The sequence below is a fragment of the Galleria mellonella genome, unplaced genomic scaffold (assembly GCF_026898425.1).
Source record: "Galleria mellonella isolate WM207_F2 unplaced genomic scaffold, CSIRO_AGI_GalMel_v1 utg65, whole genome shotgun sequence".
NCBI classification, from domain to species: Eukaryota; Metazoa; Arthropoda; class Insecta; order Lepidoptera; family Pyralidae; genus Galleria; species Galleria mellonella.
The window spans coordinates 9,950,063-9,972,974 of record NW_026442138.1 but is presented as its reverse complement, the minus strand read 5'-3'; the positions used below and the strand labels follow the sequence as shown (position 1 = coordinate 9,972,974).

The 22,912-nt window shown below is 32.2% G+C and overlaps 2 protein-coding genes across 2 annotated transcripts; both read left to right on the top strand.

Annotated features, from left to right (window-relative positions):
- Window positions 1-1,450: 1,450 nt before the first annotated feature.
- LOC113519871 (sodium channel protein Nach-like) lies at window positions 1,451-12,332 on the top strand. The gene is made up of 11 exons (XM_052900772.1): window positions 1,451-1,619; window positions 2,050-2,237; window positions 2,880-3,086; window positions 3,580-3,748; window positions 4,653-4,798; window positions 5,676-5,805; window positions 6,171-6,329; window positions 7,703-7,907; window positions 8,770-8,959; window positions 11,253-11,368; window positions 11,850-12,332. The coding sequence occupies exons 2-11, from the start codon at window positions 2,050-2,052 to the stop codon at window positions 11,969-11,971; spliced, it is 1,632 nt and encodes a 543-aa protein (XP_052756732.1). The 5' UTR covers window positions 1,451-1,619; the 3' UTR covers window positions 11,972-12,332.
- A 153-nt stretch (window positions 12,333-12,485) lies between these two features.
- Window positions 12,486-22,430, top strand: LOC113519653 (NAD-dependent protein deacetylase sirtuin-2-like). Its single transcript, XM_026904805.3, has 7 exons — window positions 12,486-12,621; window positions 12,695-12,955; window positions 13,626-13,832; window positions 14,433-14,582; window positions 14,896-15,088; window positions 15,204-15,390; window positions 16,184-22,430. Exons 1-7 carry the CDS (start codon window positions 12,507-12,509, stop codon window positions 16,310-16,312), a joined length of 1,242 nt encoding a protein of 413 aa, XP_026760606.2. The 5' UTR covers window positions 12,486-12,506; the 3' UTR covers window positions 16,313-22,430.
- Window positions 22,431-22,912: the final 482 nt, after the last annotated feature.

Sequence of the window (22,912 nt, the reverse complement as noted above, 5' to 3'; positions counted from 1 at the left end):
CAGGTTGTAACGAAAAAGTTATAATAAAAGTAAAATAGCATTTGTGAAACTGTACAACAATCCCAAAGAACATTTTGTTTTTCAAAGTAATATTGCTGACGCGGCATGCGAGGTGGTATCAACAAGAAGATACCTGCAATCTCTCTTGACTCTTGTTGTTTTAACCAACTGTCTAAAAAGGAGGAATAACATTATCGAGTGTAAGTAGTTGTATTACATATTATAATGTCATTATATGCACGCCCGAATCTTTAGTGCAACGTGCAGCTTATAATTTGGCTTCATAAATTTAAATAAATGGAAAAACATAAAAACTTTATACCAATATATTTTTTATATCTTTTCATAACTTATACACCTTTTGGCTATAGACATGATTAATACCATGGTCATTACAGAACGCACTGTAACCCTTATGATAGTCATGGGTTTGCAGATAGAAATGCGAGTGGGAGAGTGGTACATTTGTAATAAAAGACTCCTGGACATAATTTTTAATTAGAACAAGTATGATTGTATTTAAATAAACTGAATACCGCAATTTTCATTGTAATAATACCATTGACATTGAATTTAATTGAGGGCGTAAAGCCTCACAGAGACATCTGTTGATATTCTTCGGATATTGTTAACAACCGTGAAATCACAACAGGTAGTGCCACCTGTCTGATAATTGGAAAACAAAAACTGCTTTTAATACGTACTGCTACGATGTATGTACCTTTTTTATACCATAAAGTTGACTAACAAACATACCACCCGTCTTCTTCCGTCTAAAGCATGCAACATTAGAGGTGTATCGTGCGTGCACGTTGCCGATCGTTAAGAAATCTTAATATACCCTACTAAACACCCTAGGGAAAACCTCGGCAGAGAGTTCATTCCACAGCCTGAGCATTGGTGAAAGAAAATTTCTCTGAAACCGTACTATACGTGACCATTTAGCCTCAAGCGTGTGAGAATTAATTCCCTGTCAATGGTGAGCGGTACGATGATAAAAGGTGACTGTAGGCATCATTTCAAACAATTACTCAGAAAACAATTCGATATACAAGCGGTAAAATACACAAAGGGAGGCAAAGTCTCGCCTTAGACTTAAGGGCTCGACACCGCCTGTGAGCTTAGGGTCGGCAACAATTCTCACAGCACGGCTTTGAACCAAGTCAAGAGGACCAAGCTGGTATCCAGGTGCTCCGGCCCACAGATACAGCCAATAGGTACTCTATGAGGGGCCGAATTTGCGACTTGTACAACAGAAGTCTTTATACCTTTTAATTTTCACCGTGTATTTTATTTGAGATGCTTTTTAACATAGAAACAGTATAACTGTATATCTGTGTGTAGATAATATTTTTTATGCAACTTAGAATGACAAACAAGCTGATGGCCCACCTTATGAAAAGTGGTGGCCGTCGCCTATAAACATGAATACTACGAGGACGTATCAAGGACATAACAGAGTATAATGTGTTATTCGTGATGCTCTTTATGCGTTGCCATTCCTAAGGTGTGGTGCTTCTGTTCCCTGTAATTTTAATATGAAACAGGTTTAAAATAACCTAAATGTTTATAAACACATATACAAACCTATAAAAACACATATAAGCCTATGAAAACATGTAGGTCATTTTTTTATACCTATAATTTTATTTATGACTCCATTATTAATTCATTAACCCAGATGCGATGCAATGATAACATTTATAATTTATTTTTCATGTCATGCACTTGCTTCATAATTAGAAATTACAATCGACTGTTGTGAGGGAACGGTCACAAGTTTATGCACTGTACAATTTAATTAAAATATTTCCCATCAATAAAAAGGATTTTTTTTTAAAACAGTTCAGTAAACAAAAATATTCAAGTACACAACTGTATACCTAATTTTAAAATATATGCTTAAATCAAACAGTACATAAAACTTTTTTATATAATTATTAAGTAACTTCTAAAGTTCTAAATGTAATTATATATTATAATTGATTAATATGTCACAAATAAGAAGTCAGTAACTACACATTTAAACATGAACTGTTCTATCTCTAGATGAGTTCTAAAAGAGAGGAATTGTGGCGGGAGAATTATAGAAGAAGAATGCGATTGCGCCGTAAAAGGATCAGTACTGGACAGTTGATAAGAAAGAGTTTTGTGGAGATGTTTAGAGAGTATATGTGCCACTCGTCTATTGCTGGCATTCAGAAAATTGGTGATACTAATATCAAAAAAGGGTTAAGGTAGGCATATATATACATTTATTACAATACTATTATGTAAGTAGGCTAGTAGTTTATAGTTGTATTTGGAAAACGTAAGTGATATCTATTCTTTATTACTTCTATCAACCGACTTCAAGAATTCGGTTGTGCCTTTTTTATGTTTGTTACATCCTAACTCTGTCGGTTATACACCGATTTAGAAATATCTTTTTTTATCTGAAAGGATATACTTACAGATTAGTCTCATAGAAATATTGTCCAAAACTAATTTTGTAGTTTAGTTTCAAATAACTGATTTAGCCCCAATTAAAGTTTTTTTTTTTTTTGTGGAACACAATCTTAAATTATCTTAAAAAGATTCTTCATCAAAACCGGAATCAATAAATATGAATCAATTTTAAGTAAACTTAAATGTCAACGTGATTGCAATTTATTAATACCAAACAAACAAATTCAAACCTAATATACATATATCATTAACTCTATATGTCTGCGTTTTGGTAAAGAGTGAAATTAAAACAATTAAATTACACCTCTCGAAAAGGCAATTTATTTAAATTACTTAAGTATATTTCCGTATACCATCACTATTCACAAGGTGGGCCGTTAGTTCGATTACCATTTTAAGTAGCTTAAAAAAATATTATTTTATTTTTACAGAGTGATGTGGACTTCTATATTATGTGTTATGTTCGGTATAACTTATTACTTTACATATTACACATGGTCGGAAACATTGTCTAAACCCTTCATCGTTACCATGGAATCTTCTACGTATTCAATATCGAATATAGATTTTCCAGCAATCGCTGTGTGCAATTCAAACAGGATAAGTAGAAAAGCACTAGAAGCGATCGTGAATAATATGTAAGTGTCTATATTATAATCATTTAGAAAAAAAATCTAAGCTATGAGAAGCAGCTCTTCTGATACTGCATTAATACCTAGTAGTATATAAAGGGCTTATCAGTACATCACATACATACATTAGCATACTTAATTTTTTATTTTATGTTTGTAACTACATATGTATGTGTTTATGCATTTGTATAAATGGATTTATTTAAGTATGTATTAATAATTTTAAATATACATTTATATATTCACATTACTGTACGTATGCATATCTCTAATGTATTTAAAAAACGAACAGTTTCGTGTCTCTACTCTATCTGTTTAACTCAAACTCTTCTCTATCCAAAGGTTGCTTGGAAGAGATCGCTGTTAGCGATAAAGCCGCCCATTGTTTTCTTAGTGTAATATTCTCTTGTAATTGTTTATATTTATAATATGTTTAAATACTATTGTAATTTTATAGAGGGAACAATAAAAAATCTATAATCAATCTATACATTTTCAGTCATTCACATCGCAACTTCACCTCAAAGGAATTAGAATGGTTCTACATAGAACACGGCCGACTTCTGGATTACACTTGGAATGATGGTCTACTAATGCTTCCTGGCATGGAATATTATAATTCAATGTACTATAAGAACAGTCATAAAATAATAGAAGTAATGGAACAGGTTAATTTAAGAGATTCTACTAATTTTACAACAAGTACTTACTTTGTGGGCAACGAGAACTGAGTATATTTTTTAATAGGATGATAAATGGAATTACAACCCCGCCGTCGCTTTTAGTATACACTGGCGGGACACAGTTTTTTTTTTTTTGGTCTAAATGGTGACCCCGCCTGAGCTATCAGTGTACGCTGACGGAGCACCAGTGACGGATGATAGGTGACAATGAAAATCTAGGTGAGTTAGCCCATCGTGATGAATCCACCTGGATGCACGATCGTTTCCAGTGGAGACCACGTGGATGTCGACCTGAAAGGGTAAGACAGGGGACTGGTGATCTGCATTACTAACAATCCCTCCCCCGCGGGACACTAATATAAAATAATAAGTAAGGATGAAAATAGATCAATCATGATAATTTCACCAGGATTATAGTAAATTCACGAAAGTATCCAAGGGAACCGCAAGGAAGTCGACATGATAAAGAATAATACTAGCAACGGATCATGGGCCAATCCAATTAAGTCAGTCCCCCTACGGCACTTAGATCACGCTAATGTGTTGTTCTTTTTTCTGCACCCGCCTATGCCAATAGTATAAAAGACGGTGCAGTCGAGCTGTGTTTCGGTTTGAAAGGTGTGATATGGCGTGAATTTACAGGGTACACAGGAATAACAACTGAGTCCTCAAGAACGGCAACGCATGGGGGGTATCATGGGCGAAACAGTATACTCTGTTTGTCCATGGTACTGCTCATGTCTGTAGGCGACGGTTACCACTTTCCATTAGGTGGGTCCTCAGCTTGTTTGCCATTCTAAGTTGTATAAAAAAAAGATGGTCATTACACTATATTATTACTGCCCACTGAGAAATTTAATACTATTTTACTTTATGCTTTGGAGATCAGCTTGCACCTAACTGTGATGAAATGCTGTTGAGCTGCATGTGGGGAGGTGACATGGTGAATTGCAGCGAAATATTCAGTGTGCGGCGTACCGTACGAGGCCACTGCTGCGTTTTTAATTACGTTTTGGACTACAATTCAGCAGACAGGTATATACTGACTGATTGTTTTTCAATTTATTACTGGTATATCACTTTATTCCGTGTGGTCCCGGCGTAGAATAGGTCGCCCTTCCTTTTCCGTGTCGTAAGAGAGGACTAAGGGAATTTTATAATCAAGGGATGTACAGCAGCGTCCATCTTAAAACTTTACCAAATGCTTAACTGCGGTTGCAAACTCTCCTGTCAAGCATGACAAATACTGGCAAAAAACCTTCTTATGGATGAAACCTATGTTTAGAAGTAGACAATGAACGGCTGATATGTTTGCACGATTATCACATTATTAGATCGACTATATTTACATTATTTAAGTAGACTACTAAAGAAAAAACAAAAGCTCTCAGGCAAGCATAGTAATAATACCACTTTATAGTATGTTCCACTAAACTTATTCTCGTATATAAATCTCTTCTTTTAGAGAGAGACTTGTAAACATTTCTCTGAGTGCAGTAAAGAATCATAAAACTGTTGCTTCCTCCTTACGGGAAGTACCTAACACATACCCGACAGTGGGATGGAAATGTAAATATTACCGTATGGGACTTATACTATTATAAATATTATTTCTTCTTATTATAAATTTGGTTTCTTCAGGGTCGGCAACGCACGCGTAATACCTCTGGTATTGCAGGTGTTCATAGGCTACGGTAACCACTTACCATCAGGTGGGCCGTATACTTGTTTGCCACCTCAGTGGTATAAAAAACTAAATATTATTTCATTTTCTTAGAGATGCAAATGCGATGTAATTCTTACATTTTATTAGAACGTAAAAACCCACGCCCGCAGTTAAAATATACTCTTTACTTCCTTACTGTAGACCACTTGAGAATAATGTAAAATAAATATGATAACAATGTCTCAGCAGGCAAAATCAGACGATTGCAGATGTGAAGAAACAGTATCAAGCGGGATTTTTTAATGGACTGAATGTCTTCCTAGATCCAATAGTTGAGGATTACGTCTACCCAATAAACAATATTGAAGGATTTGATGTAAGAATAACTCGTTATTTTATTCTTTAATAGTGCAGGGAGTCAGTGGATGCAAGTGGCTCAGGACCGTTCCTTATGATAGTCTATGGAGGAGGCATATGATGATGACGATTTTTTAATACTATACGGTAACGCGAAAGAATTCCTGAAAATTAATTATTATATTACATAGGTCGAATTACCAATATATATATATATATATATATATATATATATATATATATATATATATATATATATATATATATATATATATATATATATATATATATATATGCTCCTCGATGGATTTTTTCGATTTCACGAACACTGTCACTGTATTTTGGCTCGTTATACTCCTTCCAGTAAATCAATTTGTCTTCCAGGTCTTGTTGTTTGATTCTACACATTTCGCTGACCCAAGCGGCGGTCGGGTGATACATCGCATCGTGGAAATAAACAAGGCCATCTTTATCGAACTGCAGTCAGTAAAACAAACAGCTACGGCTGAAGTTCGGAAATATTCACCGACTACGGTACCATGTCTATAATAACCTCCAGTGTACAGGTCCACCTGATGAAAAATGATCACTGTCACCTATAGACATGCACAGCACCACAAACAATTCACTGTGAAGTTCATAGTATTACTAATACGTTGCCATTCCTGAAGTCTAAGATGTTATGTCGCACCTTGTGATTGCATTACCAAATCTCACTGTCCAAAACGGAAATAAGCTATAAAAGCGTAGCCGCTTAACGAGAAATAAGAGTGAAACTGTACCCGAGCAAATTGATAAAATTTTGTAAAGTTATCCTGTGATTTACCAATAACATATGCAGGTGGATTTAATATAAAAAAAAAAAACATAATATAATCTTAAGAGCTGTTTCCTACTTACTTTATTTTATTCTCACTATAATCTAGTTTAGTATGCATCTGAATAATATGTAATACCTACATAACCTTGACTGGTCGTCGTGTTATTTTATAATTGGTTGCTAGAACCATAATCTTGAATTATATTTTTCTTATAGAATACTAGCTGACTCGGTAAACGTTGTTTTACCATATACATTATTTCTAGAACTACACATGAAAATATATCGTACTACAATTATTATATTCGATTGTCATCTTGCAACCCTACTACGGCATATAAAAATTGCGATTAAACAACAGGGGTTGATCGTAAAAGCATGAAAATTTGAATTTGTATGTATTTTTCAATGCTAAATCATAATAAAATATAAATAAAAAAAAAGACAAAAAAATAACAAAAATATATTTAGAGGTGGGTCACCCTTATCATTGAGGGGTTTGAAAAATAGATGTTGGCCGATTTTCAGACCTACCCGATATGCACACAAAATTTCATAAAAATCGGTAAAGCCGTTTCAGAGGAGTTTGGTAACAAACACCGTGACACGAGAATTTTATATATTAGATATTGCTTTGATAATTATTTCTAATCCATCTGTTTTAATAATTGCCTTCTAGTAATATAGCCTGTAAAGCCGGCATCGAATGGGCCACCCCTTCCATTCCCGTGAAAATCGTAAGAGGCACAGGTCTGTTAGTCTCCGTTACTAGTAATCCCTTCCCACGAAGGATTTTTTTTTTTTGAGAAATGAAATTTTTGGTGAATAGCACCGGCAATCGGTATACGGTGACGGGGTACCAGATTTTTCAATTAGAATTACCCGTGGTTCCCAGACAATATCGCGTGGAGACTAGCTTGACTATATTGCTAGTAATGTGGCTGTTAATCTTCATTACTTATAATACCCTCTCATGAAGCACGCAACCAGGCCCGTATTTGCATCATGACCATTCAGGAGGGCCAGAAATGGTCACAAAACATTTATAAAAAAAATACATACAGATCAATCCGATTATTTCTACAATTAATACATTTATCCACATCAACAGAGAAACTGTTTATTCCGTGACGAGCGACGAGACTTCGGCAATGTGTATTCGTACAGTGCTTGTATTGTGAAGTGCAGGATAACCACCGTGAAATCGCTATGTAAATGCACGCCATACTTTCTACCTACCACCGAAAATGACGGCCCAATATGTAGTTTTGATCAATTGAGGTGTTTACATAAATACAAAGGTAAACGCACACAAGGGTACCTAGTCTGTTTTAGGCATCTTGACACGCCATATAAAGGTAGTTACAAAAGTAGGTAGGTAGAAGGGATTGTTAGTAATGAGGACTATCAATCTCATTGCTAACACTATATTTCCTCTCAGGTCGTCCTCCACGTGGTGCCACCTGGAAACAATCATGTTGAATTCCAGGTGCATTCATCACAATGGGCTAACTGCCCTGTCCTTTCATCCTCACCTATCATCCCTCATCTCTCTGGCTTCACGCCGACGTATACCGTCAGCGCAGGCAGGATTACCATTCGTTTGTCATTTATTAAAAAAGTCTGTTTCAATATAACTACGAATATAAGATATTGTTCTAGTATACTATCTTTTAGTATTTCTAATTTCGATTCATTTCTAATTTCATTTAAAGGTGTTTCTGTGATAATTTCAACTAAATTTGATAAGTGTTTTATTCTACGGAAAAAGAGATAGACATTGCCAGAGAATGGTCGACTAGTTTCTATTTCTAATTTATATTTAGCCAGTATTCCACTCCGCTCTGCATGGTGGCAAATTATGATATATTTTACATACAAACCTTCAGTAAAAAAATATCTAAATAACTGTGAAGCGTATCAAAATCCATTGTGGAGTTAGTTGAAATAAGCGGAGAAAAACACGAACGAAGACAATGACTACATTTTATAATATTTAGAGATACTATTATATTTTGCTTGATTTTTTTTTCTTTGTATATCCAAAACTAAATACAATGATATGATATAAAAACATAATTTATCTATGCCCATTACAAAGCGAAAGATTGCAAAATAATATGAATCTTCAATATTACAGAACTAATTCTATTTCTTTTTCAGAAAAATTTTTATATATTTTTCCAATGCATGCTACAGACACTAATGGCTTAGAATTAGAAATGGAAGATTCACTATATTGCCCCGAATGCTTACCTGACTGCGAGTTCACACAGCATTACACGAGAGTATCCAAAATACCTCTTAAGATACACAATTCGTATGCACAGAAGCAATTTAAAGGGATTCTGTTGTAAGTGTTTATACGTATAAATTGCAGAGCACGTATGTAATTTCTGAACTTTTATTGGAAATTACGCAACCATACAATTACTTCAAGCATTACTAAAATCCAGTGCACAAGGCACGCTTTTTTTCTACCCATTGACTATACAAGACCTCGGTGTACTATCGAACCTAAACACCACACCATAGTTACGAATTTGAGAATACATACCTGTTGGATAAAAAGAAGAGTAAAGGACAAACCTGGTTCACGTAGTCCCCGCGTGTAGGTCTTTGTACGCGTTCTCGTTCTCTCTTCTAAATATCTAACACTTGTGTTGATTTCGCTGAAATACCACTGTACGTTGCGCGGAGATCGCGGCTGATTGACTAATTCGCAACTGGTGGAGCTTTTTTTGTGATCTTGGCGGAATTTGATCAGCTCGACACGCAGTTGGATTCTAGACTGGATTTTTCCGTCTACCCCCCAATGTGATCCCAGATTTGATAGGAAATATGGATAGGTAAGGAGGGTAGAAGGATGTTGCGTTCGGAAATGTTTAACGCATATACATATGATGAGATTATATTTACTATACCACTTTCTTTCTATTTCTTATGCTGTTTTTTACTACGCAAATGTCCCGAGATTGACTTCGATCTCGGTTCGTGGAAAGTGATGTCGTCAAAGATTTCTGAACACTTGTCTAAAACAGGTTTAGTGTTTTTGTTAATTCTTTTGATGAAAGGTTTGATTTTAAGTTTACCTTTTTCTATTCGGGCATATTTATAATTTGTTCCTAGTCTCCGCTTACAATATCCTGACTTGAGAATAAATAAAGCGGTGATATATTGTATTCTTGTGCGGAAATTTAAACGTGTGTCTATGGACAATTATATGTAGAAATATGATATGGTGAATAAGATAATTGTTTTCACGTCGCAACGTAAGATGGAGATGAGCGTATAAGTATAGTCAAAATAATATTTTTAGTGTATCGATTTAACACACTGCTTCACCTTCTGATAGTCGCATATTCGATCCTCATCCCCAGACAATAATAAAATTTGTATTCATGAGTATGTTTGTTTGTTGTGGATTTATTTTTCTTTTTTTATTTAATGGGTAAAAATGAAATTGTGACCCTGCCTGCCTTATCGGTATACACTGACGGAGCACCAATAAGGGATGATAGCCGAGGATGAAATAGTTCAGTTGACTCATTGTAACGAATTCAGCAATTATACAAGGGAACAGTATTTATGTTGCATGAAATATTATTATTAATATTATACATTTTAGAGGTGCTGATTTTAGATCTGTTATTAGATTTCTTTGTATCAGCTTCAGTGTTTCAGATATAAAGAACACGTGACTTTTCAATAAAAAAAAAATAAAAAAAAACATTTTAGTTCTATACATATCAGCCACTTGTGTTCGTTATCTTGATTCTTCCCATAACAGGAGCTACAGTAGCATATTCTTCTTTGATTTTAGTTAAATATGTATGCACAGATTATAGATCTTATAATGTTGTTCAAGATTTTAAATGGCCTTATTTAGATACCTGACGTTGTTAAGGATATACGCTTGATAGTACCACGTAATTTCAATATTAGATCTGCTAAAATAGTTAACACATTTTCAACATACGCTTGTCGTACTAACTTAGGATCCAATTCTCCCCTCAACAGAATGTTATCATCGTATAATAAAGCCGTAAACGTTGACCATGATATCGACATCTTTGGTAATTCTTTAGTGCAGTATACTAGGCTTATTAATAATATGGATTGGTAGTTAGGTCTTTTCTAATTGTATAATTGTTAGTTAGTATACATTGACGCTTATCTGTGAGAGCTGTATACGCCTTTAATTGATATGTTCATATAGCCTTAAGCTTGGTAGTGAGGAGTAAGATTTTTTTGTTCAAACTTAGATTTAAACATTTTATAATAGTAGTTTTTCTCTTTTACTTACTAATAATATTGTATATTGTCTACTTAATTATTGTGAGCATATTGTTGGTGTGTCTTTTATAAATAAATAAATAAAATAAATAAATAAATAAATAATATACTATACTATTATTAATTTAAATAAAACACAAAGTAACTGAGAAACGTCCATTTGTAACAAAGATTTATAATTCCTTGTTCTTAGATGTGTAATACTTTTTTTTTTTTAAGTATTGCCATATCTAATTGTAATTTACAACTAAACAACATAGGGATGCCCTATATGCAACAAGTAGTATGGGACTAAATTGGTGCTATGTTCAGAAGTATTTATTTATGTCAGTATAATTTGTATTTTTCAGTAATGGCCTTAATGATATTAATTTAACAAATAAATGCTTTGTAAGCATCTACCAATCGACACCTGATGGCAATTTGGATCGTTTGGACGTAGTGTCCTACTGGTTTGAAATACTTAGTAAGTATAAATAAAAATACATTAATCATGACGATTCTCGTGTGTAATTCATTAGATTTTTTGATTATTTTATTATTAAATATAATTATTTGATATAATATTTTATACAAGTGTAACGAACATCTGAGGGAACAACCTAGAATATCCATTTCTGAATCATGTCGGAAAAGATTATTACCTAAATTGGCCCGATCGGGAATTGAACCTGTGACCCTATTTACACAAAACAATGAACCCACTACTGCGCCATAGAGGCCGTCAAAAAAATATGTAATCTAGGTACGTATATAGATAAAGCGCAGTATTGTATCCAAAACACTGCCAAAATAAACCTATTTACTACGAAGATCCAAACCCTTCATTTTCAAGGATTGTATCATTAGACCTCAACTGAACTATAACCTATCCATACTTTTATGAATGGTAAAAAATAATTATAGTCTACATATATAATCTAAAATTATAATAAGAATATTTTCAGGTACATTTGGCGGTTTTGCAGGCATCGTCATTGGATTTTCTATCATTAGCGTAGTGGAACTTATTTATTTCCTTTACATCCGATTTTTTATAATACTATATATCAATTTAAAAAAATATTAATAGGTTTATTAATACTTCAAGCGATTTGCATTGCCATGATTGTAATTTCTAATTAAAATTATTGTAATGTTATTAAGAATTTCGTTCTGTTAGTGTATGTTGCAATTAAGGTACTTTCATAAAATATTCTAATATAGCTCAACCAACTTCTCTATATATTATTCTACTAAACATTGTTAGGTAAGTTTAAAAATAATATATTATAAATAAATCACATTGTTCATATATTTTAAATATTCATATAATTTATTTTTAAAAAAGCTGAATGCCCTATGATTCCTTTGTTTCAACGGTTAATTAAAAAAAGAAGCAATGTGCATTTACAAAGTATGTTATAGTAAACTGAAGTACTGCAACTAAAATCGTTTAATATATTTCTTATTTTCTTATATTTTTTTTCTATAGAATATTTTAATTAAAAATTAATGAAAAACTATAAAATTTTTAAATAATATATTATTACGTAACAACTAAAACATTTATGTAATGTGTAGTACCGCTCACTTTGTTATTTTATTTACGACAATTTCCAAGAATGCGCGTCGTTTATCTGTCAGAAAGACCGTGGCGATATTGGACAAAGGTTTCAAGTCGCAATTTAATAAATTTTCGTAAAATGTCTGCTAATTCTCCTCCCGGAAAGAGTGATGGTAAGTTATAATTTCTTTTTGTCTCTGTTTTTCGTGTATATACAAATTATTTTACCAACATTCATATTTTTAGGAATCGGTCACCCTGTGGACTCTGCTGTGTCCGCTGTCCCGCCAAATCCCGTCGAAAGCTTAGGAGCTAGAATAAGGGATTTGGATGTAGATTCTATTCGGCGCTACTTGGCCCAAAAACTGGGATTTTATGAACCTTCAGAACCAATAGCGCAAGTTGAAAAAGTCTTAGATGAAGTTAGTTTGGATGGTATTGTCAAGTGGATTAAAAATGTTAGATGCAAAAACATTATAACATTGGCAGGAGCAGGAATATCTACATGTAAGTTTATAACGCTATATAATTAATAATTAATATAAACAATAATAATAAACAATAACAAAACAATTTTTACCACAAAATTAGTGTGCCCCTCATTATAAACGTGTTATTTATTGTTGAAAAGAACCACAGATGACAACAATAATGATTTACCCTATAATGGTATGGAAAACTTTGTATGACTAACAATTAATACAAAAGTTGACTATGGAAACTTTGACTTCAATTGTTGATAATTACATCAAGGTCATATATTCAATGTTTGTAAAATAACTAAATGTAGTACTTTTAATGAAATCTACACATACCTGTGATGACTTGTTGATACTTTGTATAAGTGTCTTAAATTAGTGTCTATGGCTTACTTTTTTAAATTTTTCTTAAAATCTAATTGTTTTACTTATGAATATATCTGTATTTAGGTAAACATGATTTCATGTAAAATAATTTCATACACATGTTTATTAATTTTTTAAGCAATATAATATATCTATGATAGTAAAAATGTGAAAAACAATCTAAAAAAATACATTCGAGATATTAAATAACCTATGCACAAAATAAGCTTCATTTAAAACCCTCCTTTAGACATCTGTTTAAAAAAGTAATAATGTACTATTTATTCAAATTAATTTTTATTCATAATTCTATGTTTACATTATGTTTATAGCGGCCGGGATACCAGATTTTCGCAGTCCCGAAACAGGATTATATCACAATCTGCAAAAGTATAATCTTCCTGAACCGCAAGCAATATTTGAAATAAACTTCTTCAGGCAGAATCCTAAACCATTCTTCACCCTAGCAAAGGAATTGTTCCCTGGAAGTTTTAAACCAACTTTATCACACTACTTTATTAAGCTTTTGCATGATAAAGGTACAGTATGAACATCACTATCATTTTTGTACCATATTGTATATATAAATAAAATTATAATTTATATGTTGATATATTAAGCATTATTATAATTACATTTTGGTAATGTATAGTTTACTTCTACTTACTTTATAGAAGGGAGATCACTTTTTTTCTACCTTGTACATATGATTCTTTGTATATTCATTAGCTTTTAGCCACAAATTCATTTGTGTATTTGTGATATGTTCACTGAGCATGTTAAAAAGTAGCCTAAACTCTACTCCATTGCATATAGTGCTTGTATAGCAAATTTCATAGTGATGGATTCAGCCATTAAGATGCTAAGATATAATAAACAAATTCACTTTTATAATATTAATAAACGACTGATGCTGACTGTCACTTATTAGTTATATGTTTTTTAATCAGGATAAAAACTATCTATAAAAATTGAAACAAACAATATACATTTACAAAATTTTATTACAATTGCTTGTTTGATTACACAGATTAGTGTGAATGAATATCTGATATGGTAGTTTTTACATATTAAAATATACTTAAATATATGAAACTAATAGCCACCTAATGTATTTTATAATATTTTTTTATTTGTAGGTTTACTTCTTCGTCACTACACACAGAATATTGACACACTGGAACGTGGTGCTGGCATTCCAGAGGACAAGATTGTCGAAGCTCATGGTACTTTCTACACCTCCCACTGTTTGGATTGTCGAAAGGAGTATGGCCTAGATTTTGTCAAAGGTAAACCTTATTCAGTACCTTATGTTTGTACATTGGTGGTTTTACTGATAACCAATTAATCTTGATTAACCTTGAAAAAGCTTTTACACACTAATTAATAAATGAACAAATTTATTATTTTTACTTAGTAAAGTCTCATTTACATGGATACTATGATTGTTGCAATTGTTATTTAATGCATATCATAGTACCATAAATATAAAACCCATACTTCTTACTCTTAAATACTTGTGTTCAAACCTTAACAAGATGAGCCTTTCTAAATGTTTGAAAATTTGAAACATAAATACCTACTAAAGTTACGTACTTTCAGAGCGTATATTTGCTGACCAAATTCCTATATGCACGGAGTGTCCGGGAGTAGTAAAACCAGACATAGTGTTCTTCGGTGAGAGTCTACCGGAACGGTTCCAACAGTGCCTACAAGAGGACTTCCAGCAGTGTGACATGCTCATCATCATGGGCTCATCCCTTGAAGTACAGCCATTTGCCTCGCTTATTGATATGTAAGTTATTGTCAGTTCTTTTGTATAATTTTTCTTCCTTTTCTATAATTTTTTTTCCGTTCATCTTTCTGAGATGAAATCACTTCAACATAATCTCCAGACTTTTGCATTGTAGGGTTCCAGAGTGGTGTCCGCGGCTCCTCATCAACCGGGAGAGAGCAGGTGTTAGGTCGCCGCTGTTAAGACTATGGGGTCTCATGGGCGGAGGGCTGCAGTTCGATGAAGACGCTATCCGCGACGTGGCGCGACTTGGGGACTGTGATGATGGCTGTCAAGATCTCGCTGATAGACTTGGTTGGGGGGTAAGTGAACCCAGATTTTTATTTCAAAATATAATTTTAATAATAATCTTAATTAAAAGCAATTAATGCGATGCGATTAATTTATGAGTTTGATATTTTGAAATGATTATGGCTGTGAATGAAAACATTTACAATCAGACAATTCTGTGTAGCTGCATTCTAAATCTTTTCTTATGTACATTACACTCTGAACTCATTTGATTTTTTATATTCTGTATTTAAAAAAGAGTATAATAAAAAAAATAATAATCAAACTTTTTTTTTTTTTTATAACTAAAAGTCTTTCCATAAAACTTCTCACCTTGTAATATAAATACTGGATAAATATATAGCAGTAGCAAAACTAGTATTACACTAAAAATAGGTAAGAGAATTGAATGAGAGAGTGTATGTCTGTTGTTGTTGTTCTGTCTCTGTCTCTCTCTTGTGTACTCTGTCCCATTCGTGTTTCTACCGTGAAGTAGTTGTGTTTGCATGGCTTTGTTTTGGTTGGAAGGGTGGGATATAGCGGTGAATTTACAGGGTACAGAGGAACAACACCTGTGTCTTCAGGAATGGTAACGCATGAGGGGTATCGTGGGCGAAACAGTACTGTGTTAGGTCCATGGTACTGCTCATGTCTATAGGCGACGATTACCACTTTCAATCAGGTGGGCTGTCAACTTGTTTGTTGCATAAAAAAATCTGTAAAAGCCGCGAGCTCGAATCACTGAATGGGAATAAAGGTGTATGGTAAATTAAGAAATTTTACATTTATACTGTTGATTTATGTCTTTATAAATTTTATGTACAGGACGAACTACGTGCTTTGGTGGCGCGCGAACACGAACGGCTTGACCTTGAAGGTCGCGCGACTGCTCCCCACGTGCCTGTACCAACTGCTGTAGATCTCCCAGGACCCTCCATCGAGCCCAAACTATGAGTATACCACCTATATGAACATTTAGTAATGAAGATAGCACAGTAAGCCTGGGCTTAGCTCTCTTCAACACTTATATATGGTGTTTAAAAATATATTGCAAATTATTACAATTTCTTACAATTGGTTAAATTGACAGTGCGGGATAAAGTCAGGTTACTTGACTGATTATAACAAATTCACTAAGAGTTAACCATAATGGTCTTCTCCTCCTTCTATAATAGGATATTAATCTACAAGTAATCAATTTCGAGTTTTTCCTTTGTTGAGATGAAAAAATATCTATCCTATTTAAGAGCTGCCCTCTTGTTGGTGGAGCTCTTGCCACTCACTACGATTTTTAGCGAGTCTCTTCACCTCTTGATACGACACGACACCAACTTTTTCCTTGATGCCAGATGTAACTGTGCCTTAGTGTCCCATAATAAAAAAATAATATGTAAGTAATTTATAACACATTTGTATCGTGAGTGGGGTTAAAACTGATTGTACTCTAAAAATTTGCACTTAATGTAGAATTTGTTATGATGAGCCAATTGACGTTTTTTTATACTGTGAAGATGGCAAATAAGCATACAGCCCGTCTAATGGTAAACGAGGGTTACCATTACATTATCAGCCATTAAACAAAAAAAAAGTATAGTCCCACATAAATCATAGAAATAATATTACTTTACTATTCTATATTTTTATGAAACACACTGTATGAGTTTATTTTTAATACCACTCTGTATAACACCTATGTAGGTCCATGTTTTTTAGACTTAAGAAAAGGATATTTTCGTGCAATGTTATATTGTCCCGCCTGCGCTGTCGGTATACACTGGCGGGGCACCAGTGAGGGATGATAGGTGAAGATGAAGCAAGTCAGTTTGGCCCATCATGTCGAATTCAATAGTAAATCGATCACGATGGTTTTCAGGGAAACCGCGAGGATGTCAACCTGATTGAGCATATTGCTAGCAAGGGGGACATTTGATCCTATTACTAACCCCTCCCCGACATCATAGTAAGTAGTAATTAAAAGATGTGCGCCTGTCTCCTTCCTACATATTAAATATGTCATAATGTCATAACGAGTAACAATTGTTGGGATTAAAGTTAAGTTGGGATCAAAAAGTACATTCTAGCTATTTTGGTCTGTTACTTGATACAGCATTAGCTGTAAGGAAGAAGTCGCAAATTCATTTTATTAAGTATATTTTTTATTCTATCAAAAAAAATATAGGTATAAAATTATTCGAATAGCACCGATTTACTATTGGAATATTAATTCTAAAATAATATTCGAATACAAGCCCTACTCCCAATTTATTTGCAATATATTTTTAATCACCATATATGTTGTTATTATTATTTTGTTGTTATATCTTTATATCTACAGACTTAACTCATAATTAGTAAGGGTTTGAAATTATGATATTCTAATTTATTTATATTGACTATTAATACATGCATTAAATACAATTTTTGTTTATGACTTGTGTAATTTATGTGACAAATGTTGACGTTTCGTCAAATAATAGTAAATATCTTTTCTTTTTTCTTTAGTTTTAAATTTTATATCTTGACTGAGTCCTACATGTAACAACTTTGTAAATTTGTAACAGTGTAACGAATTTACAAAGTAGTGATAACTATGATGAGTTTAGCATATATTTACATTAAAATGTTTTGTCTGTAGATATGAAACACCGTTTATTTTTATTAAACTATACAATAATTAAATTTTCTAAAGTATACTTAATATGATCATACATTTTTATTTGTCAGTTTTATTAGTTACTAAATCGGTAACGACTTGAAACTAGAGTATATTGTGATTGAAATATGATTGACAAGCTTATGAAAATATATTTGTATATAGTATTGTATATATCAGGAGCTAACTGATAAAATTATAGAAAATATTTCATTTATAAATAAGCAATGGAACATAGAACGACATATAAAATATAATATAAAAAAATAATGATTGATGAATAATAAGTGACTACTATTTCAATTATATCAAGCTTTCTATACGGCATAATGGTTTCAACAAAAAAGTAAAAATGCTGATAGTAATTTTTAGTATGGATTTACTTTAATGCATAATAAATGAAGTACACATAAAATAATGACCTAAATATAAATACTGCAACATTAATATAAACGAGCCAATATTGTACTTAAGTATGCGATCATTCAAGTATATAGTTGAAACATTTACATACATTTTACGGGTTGGTCATTTTATTTTAAATGTTAGATAATAAATATAATAGCAATATTAGCTATAAATAAAATATCATAATGGTATATATTTTATTTTCGCCAAAAGTATATATACCAGAGAATTGCAATGAAATTATGAAGTAGTAAGAATTATTTATACATTGTCCAATATATATAAAATTATACATTATCAGATTATCTAAATTTGGTCCTCGCTACGTAATGTATAATTATAGTAATAGTTGATTGTATTTATTTGTGTAATAATAGTCTAATTATAATAATTTATTTTTATTGAAATAGCACGTTTAATTTTAGTGGGGAATGTGATTAGTGTTTTTGATATCGGGCTGTCGTCTTTGTGACTTTGAAGTTTTAATTAAGAATGTATTGAATTGTGATTTTTTTTTTCTATTAAAAAAAAAAATATAGTGTGAATAATGTCATCATAGTTACTTGTATATTTTTTTTTTTTAATATTGTTTTACTTTAGGACATTAGATTTTTGTGGTATCATGCCCCAATAATAAAAAAATCACGCTTCAATGTTCTTAGAGAATAAAGGGATTAGCTTTGATCAAAATAAGAATAGAAATGTTAACGTGATAGAACATCGTCAAGCTGTCAACTGCAACCGGAGTCTGTTCTGAAGTGCCATAAATACCTATCACCTAAAAAGTGTATTCAAAGTTAATAATTAAGCGAAAGTATTACGTTACGGATAAAGATCATCAAGAATTACTTTATAATTGAAACCTTGACGAAAGAGTATTCCTTAATAAAAGGACGGCAATATGTCTGCAATCTCCCTAATGTTGCGGGGGTATCTATGGGGGGCAGTAGTCACTTACCATTAGTTGAGCAACATGCTCGTTTGCCCCCTGTTATAAAAAAAATTGTTCATACTGATTCTTACAATAATAATTTTCCTGTAATATTAAACAAAAAAATTAATTTTAGATAGAAAAAGGAACGCTTCAGAATTCTAGTGTAATATTAACAAAGATTGGCATTGCTACTGCATTAGCGCGTACATTGAAAACTAGCGCCTCTAGCGGATGTTTTCGGAAACTTGCAACGGAGTTTACATCTATATGTATAAACGTCAAGTATTAGAAAAGTAAATCTTTGTACGACTCATATTGTCCATTCAGACAGAACCGACTTCACTGAAAACTTCAAGAATATTGTTGATGTAATTTTTTTTTCATTTATGAGTTTCTTCTTGTCGGTACAACTAATTCATGCACCTTCTTCCAGCCAGGTCTATCCCAGGCCATATCCTTGACCTCCCCATACGACATTACACCTAGTGTTTCTTTTATCTGTCCCATGTAGTTAGTAATTCCTTGGTCGTCCCCTTCCTCTTTTGCCTTCTACTTTTCCTTCTACTATGCTCTTAAAAAAATCGTCATAACGTATAAGATGGCCCAGCATTTTGCCTCTTCTATTTTCTACTGTTTTAATTAATGTTCGTTTCTCATTCACTCTTTTCAGGACTTTCTCATTTGTTAGTTTTCTGTCCAGCTTATTTTGAATTTTGGTTTTATTTGTGTTAATTTTGAATGACATTTCCTTAAAAATTGTATCCATAAAATTTAATAATATTTCTAAATCTTTACGTGTTTCTGCTATGTCATCGGCGAATCTAATAAATTTAATTACTTCCCATTGAACTGGACACCTTTATCTGTATGTTCTAAAATTTTTCTTAAAGCTGTCTCTATAAATATGTTAAATATGAGTGAAGACAACGAACAACCATGTCTTACTCCTTGACGAATTTTTGCTTTTCCTTTCTCCTCTTCTATCTCTATTAATAATATATAATACTTAATGTAAAATTAAATAGTTAATGTAATAATACTAAATAAAATTACCACTTTCCATCAGATAGGCCGTCAGCTTGTTTGTCATTCTAAGTTGCATAAAAAATGGACAAACGTCAAAAATACAAATATTATGTTATATATATCATAATTTTAGCACTAAATTAAAATATTCAACAAAAAACTGAACCACGTTGCGTCAGAATTGCTTTACATTTATTTCTCGATGGTCCGCACCCAAATAATTTACTAAACTGTCAAATTAAAAATTTATTTTAAAAATTAATTTATAGAATGGTACTCCAAAATAGGCCCAGCTGTTTTCGTTAGTTCGCATGAAAAGTATATTTACATCTCTTTTTCAGATACCTATATAGTCATACCCATTATTCATGACACTAAAGTCTCTTCAAAACCTATTATAGCTATTGAAGTGCTTTGTCACTTTCTTTCAAATTAAGACTAGCGTAAGAGAAAGACAAAATATTTCACTAGCTAAAATAGGTTTATTAGAGGTTTGAAGTTTTTATGAAAAAGGGAGTTAGAGTGGCAGGTATGCTAGACGTCACAACATGGCGGCAACTCAGTTCCATTCTTATTTTGATCGCATTATATTTAAGTTTATAGTTTTCTTAAACGCATATATTCTTAGAATTTGTATTCTTTCTTGATTTTTTTATACATATTTAGATTATAATGAGCTAGTAAATATACACGTATCAAATGATGAACTTATGTAAAATGTAAATTTTGATGCACCATTTAAAAATTATTGTTATGCGGAAATATTCTGCAGTGCAGTGTATTTATTTGCTCTTTTTCTAAATTAACTATTTAAAAATAAGGTAGATACAATAATAATAATATGCAGTAATACATAATCAGTTAACAAACCTTTTTATTCTAGATATCTATTCCTGTTGTTATGTTGTTACAACAAATTATACTTTGCAGCATATATATAACTATTGTATCTACGATGGTTGCCTACAGCACGAAAACTGTACTAAATTAACTCATGACTATATAAAAGGGTAGTTATCAAATGGTAGAGAAAACTCCAAATAAAGTAGTGTATAATTAGAAAAAAGATACATTTCACTTTGGATAATCTAGGTGTCAATTTAATAGTGTTGTTTCAGAGATTCATATGCGCAACCAACACTATTCCAAATTCGAACAAAGTTTCGTGGACATTTAAAATTAAATTCTCATTTCAAAATAAATTTGTCCCATGAGGCTTTGTATTTGGAATAGAATGTATTTTCGTACCATATTTAAAATGAATGTTACTTTTGCCTTAAAAATTGTATCATAGATCTCAAATTCATAACACAATATATACTTATTTTATAACCATTGTATTTCAATAAATGTATATTTTATTATTTCCTAGTATTATCAATTTGGTTTTATCATTTTAATATAAAAATTTCATTTTATATAAAAATTTAATCCGAGGCCACTTATCAAGAAAAGCAATAATAATTCATGAAGGTTTTTAATTGAAACAAACAACTAATATACAGATTCACATCTGTAATGTAAATGTAAGCGGCTATGAGAAACGAAAAAAGTTAAAAGTTTTATTTAAAGTTCCTATTTAATTTAATCTAATCAAAATTAAAGGCCCACAACTATATAGTAGTCGCCCGTTTCTGTATATTAGCCGCTCCACATATCATTCAATGGTAAATACAACCTTACATGTAGTTGGTTAATAGCCGTACTCCATACAAAAAATTAACGTTTTCCATTTATAATTTCAATATGATGTTGCCTATAGCCGGCTGCAAATGGAAATAAGCTTTCATTTACTTTCATTACCTGCTAAACCCTGTGATTTGATATAATTTTACATAATAGCCAGTTCCTAGATAGTAGGGATGGTATCGTTATTTTAGTAGGTATCGTTTTACTAGGTAAACTCTATTACAGATTTGATTCAGTGCGCTTATTTATCTATATAACGTAACAACGTAAAATGTGACAATGAGCTTTCGCAACTCGGTATTTAACAATCGATTTTTACAAATGAATATTTTTTATCATAATATAGTATCTAGATGACCGAGCATTGTTAGTTTTCTTTTGTAGTAAAATCCACCATCAATTGACACCACATCATCAATCAATCACCAATTGTCAACTAGCTGTAATGTTTCTGTATCGGTAAAGTAGTACCAAACATTTATTTGACTTAGTATTACTTAACAACGCCATCTATTGTCAAGTAGCTGTAGTGTTGCTGTATCGGTAAAGCAGTTGCAAGTCGATAGTTTTTTTATTATCTTTGTATCGAGACAAATTAGATGCATTGTCGGTTTAAAGAAATGCACTTCAAAATAAGCTGCAGTGCTATATTGTAAAGGTGGCGACATGTTAGATTGTGTTACCATTTTTAGAAACTTATTTTAGTTTCCAATTCGATACTCTTGTCAAAAATTACAAAGTGTGAAAGTATGAAATTGAAGCAAGTTACGAAATTTGATAAGATATTGCTCCGTCAATACACGGAGAGAGTAGAACGCAATTCGTTTGTTCTAGAAAAATCGTT